Source organism: Elephantulus edwardii, unplaced genomic scaffold, assembly GCF_000299155.1.
Source record: "Elephantulus edwardii isolate Elephantulus edwardi_28Jun2011 unplaced genomic scaffold, EleEdw1.0 scaffold00051, whole genome shotgun sequence".
Classification (NCBI taxonomy): Eukaryota; Metazoa; Chordata; class Mammalia; order Macroscelidea; family Macroscelididae; genus Elephantulus; species Elephantulus edwardii.
Genome location: NW_006399801.1, coordinates 7233248 through 7238405, shown reverse-complemented (window position 1 = coordinate 7238405; position 5158 = coordinate 7233248). Strand labels below are relative to the sequence as shown.

The following is a 5158-nucleotide window of genomic DNA, read 5'->3' as shown; positions in this document are numbered from 1 at the left end:
GAAACCTATACTTGGACCAAGAGGAAATCGTCAGAACAGAGTAGGGAAACACTGCATGTTTCAAAATTGGGAAAGGTGTACACCAGGGATGCATCCTATCTCCATACCTTTTCAACCTATATGCAGAACAGATTATCCGAGAGGCTGGGATCTATGGGGAGAAATGTGGCATCAGGATTGGTGGAAGATCTATTAACAATCTGCGTTATGCGGATGACACAACCCTGCTTGCAGAAACTGAGGAGGACCTGATGCACTTGCTGCAGAGGGTCAAGGACTACAGCCTTCAGTATGGATTGAGGCTCAAAGTCAAGAAGACAAAGATTCTCACCACTGGACCAATTGGCAGCATTAGGATGGATGGTGAAGAGATTGAGATTGTTAATAACTTGGTTTGCTTGGCTCCACAGTCAATACTTTTGGTACCAGTGGCCAGGAAATCAAAAGACGAATTGTATTGGGACATCCTGCTCTCAGATACTGCACCAGAGTACTGATAAACACATTGGCATAGCCACACGGTATCTAAATATGCACACTCATAGGAACTACAAGCTAAGAACAGGGAGGCTTGGAGGTGGGTAAAAAAAAAAAAAGTATGGCGCTTGCGCAGAATAGCAACTAACACCATAGTCACATGCATGCACAGATAACTTAATAAGTACAGATGCACAGCCAAGCAGAAATCCCCTTTGTAGAAATGTATGCACATGCGTGGACAATTGTACATATTAAAGCTACACGCTGGTCTGTGTAGACATGCACAGACAAAAGCAGATAGCTGCAGACGAATGTCAATACACGCTGACTCATGTAGACATCCACAGAAATGTGCAGGGAAGCTCAGAGGCCTGCATCGGCTGGATGTCGTTGAAAGTGTGTGCCAAAGGGCAAATAGTTGTTTATTCCTCTTGCGGGTAAGCAAAACTAGTGCAAGAAAATGAGAAGAGTTGTGCATAAATCAATATAGATAAACTCAAGAGAGAATTTAAGAAGATTAGAATGCCGTCATTCCCAGGTAGTTGTGGTTGTAATTTCACTTGAGTTTTCTTTCTTTTCCAAATGCTTTATAATTGATGATAGATAATAGACAGACTTTTTAAATTAATTTTCATTTTGATTAGGTCATGTACCTGGAAATTTTAAAAAGTGTGAGCATTTATAATTAAATGAATGTGTAATTTATTTACAATGAAAATGTAAAAATTGTTCTAATTTTTCTTTTTAGAAGTGCACTTGGTGATGGAAAGAGAGCTATTATTCTGAAGAACACTTGGCCAAAGGTAAGTGTATTTTGTATTGAGTAAATAGCTCAGCCAGAGATAGGTGTGTTTTATAGTGTATGATGCAGAAATAAAAACTTTCTGAAAAAATGACTATTTGCAGGACTTATATTTGTATATAAAGATGCTGGAAGAAATAATTTCAGAGCTCTGGGATAGCAAAGGAAGTAATTAGTCCCATAATTAAAAAGGAACACTCACCAGGATGGTGAGAAGCTGGGAAGATAGATACAGCCTGTAGAGGTTTTTAGTATCTTGAAAGAATCCCTTAGTATTTAGGATGTTAGCATCTATATAATTTGGGTGAGTTACAGACCTAACTGTGAAAAATTTACATTGAGAAATTATACATTTAAATTTTAAGAAACTAAAATCTTGAGGTAGGAAAGAATTTCTTAAATAACACACTATAGAAAAAACTGGTAATTTTTTAAAAGCATTGGTAAATTTTATTATATGAAATGTAAACTTCTTTTTTCCCTCTTTAATATTAGCTAGCTCCTTTATTGCGTTTGAATCTTTTCTTTTTTAAAGCTTTTCCTGATCAAATTCTTAAAATGCAAACTGTTTTTTCCAGACATTTCTCATCTCTTTTCCTATAGCTCCCATGCAGCATTTACAATTATGTAATATTTCATCATGGTTATTTACATTATTGTGTTGTCTGTCCTCTCGTACTACAGAGAGATTTTTCCATCAGCTTGAGTCACTGTTGAATACTGGCTGTGTAACAGACTACTTGGCACGTAGAAGGCACTCAATACATGTCTTTAAAATTGTTGTTGTTGACTGTCTTCCAGTGGAGCATGACTCATAGCAACCCTATGAACAAAAAAAGGCCTGAAGCCCCTCTACAACTGTTGACATTTATCAAAATCCATAGAGTTTCCAGAGGCATGTTATTTAGGAATTGTAATCCACTCCTGCTTAGCAAGTGAATAATTAAATTATTAAATTGCAGATAAAATTCATTCTCTGGCATAGCAACATGAATAGATTTTAAAAAAATGCTATGTGGCAAAATAGTAAAAGCATAACCCTCTCAAGTAGAAATGCTTTGCCTAAACTGGGATTTTTGTTTATGAGGGTTGGTTGCATTATCCCCAGGTGGGTATATTGGTTTTCTAGATTAAAAGATTGAGGCTTGATTTCTTTTACCTGAATATATAAGTGCAGTTTGGTTGGTACTTGGTATTTTGATAAAAACAAAAGTCCCCAAAAATCCCAGTCACTGGCATGAAATTAACGATTTTCAGAACTTTTCCCAAGCTACACTTAGAGATAATGGAAACCTGTGTGGGGTTGGTTAGTGGAGGGTGACTCTAATCAAGGTGCCTTCTAATCTTCTCAGGTGATGGATAGACCCCCCCCCCCCATCCCGTGTTCTTTAGTGGCAGTAGAAAGCTCCCTATAGGCTTGTTGTCTAAAGTATAGGAAATGATGTAGTTAGTTGTCACCTTACAGTATTTGGGGAAAAAAGTTATTTATAATTAAATATTTAAGGTCACCTGGTTGCTAGTGACAAGAAGCTGCACTGCAATCCCAGAGGTATGCAGTTCGAATCCACCAGATGCTTGGCTGGAGAAGGAGAGGCAATCTCCTCCTGTACCAGTCAGATCCGATTTGATGGCGCACACACACACACACACACACACACACACACACACTCACAATTTTAAAAAGAAAGAAATATCATTTATTTGATACAAAATAGCATACATTCTATGCTTTACTAGTAATATATAATAAAGGTTGACTTTTTTGGGAGGGAGAGGGTACCAAAATCTACTAGGAAAAAATATTAGTCTCATTTTTTTCAGTTAATAAAATTTTCTTGTATATTCCTAACTTCATTGAGGTCATCATGTAATTTATTGCCTGAGAGATGCTAACAGTTTTGGAATTTCAAGATGATCTAATTGGTTAACTCGCTTGACTGCTGACTAAAAAGCTAGTGATGTGAGTGGCTTCAGAGTGTCTGGGGAGAAAAGCCAGATGATCTGTTTCCTTATCGACCGCAGCCAAGGAAGTCAGTGGAGCACAGCGCTACCCTGACACACACCTGTCACCAGGTGGCAGAGTCAACTTGATGGCAGTTGGCTTTTTTGATTAATGATTTTAGATTTTGTTTGTTTCCCCTTAATGAATGTGCCCTAATCTAACATTAATAATTCCCCCAACCCCGTACCTGTTTTCTTTAACTTAACCATTTTTTTTTTTTTAGAAAATTATATTTCTCTTTTTGGAACAGGGTCACTATCGATATTGTGATGCTCTTTCTCTGCTGGGGGAATATGACTGGGCCTTGAAAGCAAACTTAAAAGCTCAAGAACTCTGTAGACATAATCCTGAAGGATTGAAGGACCTAACCCAGCAGTGTTTAAAGTTCCAGAGACAAATTGATGAACTCCAAGGTATGTCACTTAAGTTCTTTTGGTTACAGTCCCACTGTCTTGAAGATTTTTAAAGATGGGCTTCTTGGATCAGTGAAGGACTGTAAATACATTCTCAGGTGATTTGTACTTATTTTGTTATCTTGGCAAAGTCATATTTCCATTTCTAGATGTATAGAATTTCGATAGTATTGGAGAAGATTCAGAGGTAATTATTGTTAAGTACTGTTGAGTCTGAACTGATTCGTCCTTGACTCTTCAGCAGAGTTTCAGAGATAGTAAATTTCACAGGATACAACTCTACAATTTTCTCCCGCAGAGCAGCTATTGGATTTGGTTAATTTGTGTGCCTTTGGGTTGGCAGCACAACGCCCTCCTGAAAGGTCACGCTGTTGTTGTGTACCACCATGTCAGAACTGACCCATAGCTGCCCATCTGGCGAATTTTAAGAGACACAGGAGGGAAGTGCTTTTCTTTATCCTGTGGAGAAGCTGGTGGATTCGAACTGCGTACCTTCGGGATTGCAATGTAGCTTTTTTACCATTAGGTCACCAGAGCCTGAAAACCCTACAAGGGGGCAGTTTCACATGGTGTCATATGAGTTATAATTCTATAGCAATTTTTTGTTTTGGGAATATGTTTATGAATTCTCTAAATAGATATATATCTCAGAACGTAGATATGTAAGCTAGGAATTAAACATTTTCATTCCACTTATAATTCCTCTCCTAAATTCTTAATTACCTGAAGGTCCTTTATTCTACATTTTTTATGTATGCATCTCTGATTTTGTTTTCAGTTTACGGTACTCAGTGGGTTAGAGGTGAGCTGAGTGATTATATTTCAGTAGATGTCTGCTAACGGAACATGATCATAAGGTTGTGAGCACTTTGAAGACAGGTATCCTCTATGACTTGAATTTATATTTTGTTCATCTGGTTAGTAGTCACATGTAGTAAAGTGTCACAAAGTTTGTATAACCTTTTGCTGATGCTATCCTAAAACAAGAAATGTCTAGAATTTTAAAAAATGGCTTAAGCAAAATTTTCCATTTTCTAAATTTGATATTTTTTGCCATCATCTTTAAAATAATTTTAAAAATGTATTTTCCAATTGCTTTAAAATAATTTAAAAAATTTATTTGCCAATCACTTCTGATTGATTTTTACAGGTCTAACACGAAGTAGGAATCAGTGTAGGAGAGCCTGTTCTGATAACAGGTGAGTGAATATTAGATCTCTTATTACTTGAAATAGCTATGACTTTAAGACTCACTTGTATTTGATTCTTTAGTAGCTAATAAAAGTCACAATAAACTTGGACATAGGGTCACTATGAGTGGCCTACTTGATGGCACTTAATAACAACAACAGCGTAGAGAGAGAGCTCAGTTGGTCAGTTGGCCTAGTGGACAGAAAGTGATGCTCCCAAGTCAAAGGTGGGTGACTTTAATCCACGGCTCTCAGGCCTGCTTTTTTTTTT

The 5158-nt window shown here is 37.1% G+C and overlaps 1 protein-coding gene across 1 annotated transcript in view; it reads left to right on the top strand.

Moving 5' to 3' along the window:
• TTC3 (tetratricopeptide repeat domain 3) overlaps window positions 1-5158 on the top strand; it is a 124251-nt gene that overhangs the window by 10149 nt on the left and 108944 nt on the right. The window contains exons 5-6 of the mRNA XM_006886780.1: window positions 1229-1283; window positions 3535-3697. Coding sequence (XP_006886842.1) covers window positions 1229-1283; window positions 3535-3697 — 218 coding nt within the window. The remainder of the gene's footprint in view (window positions 1-1228; window positions 1284-3534; window positions 3698-5158) is intronic.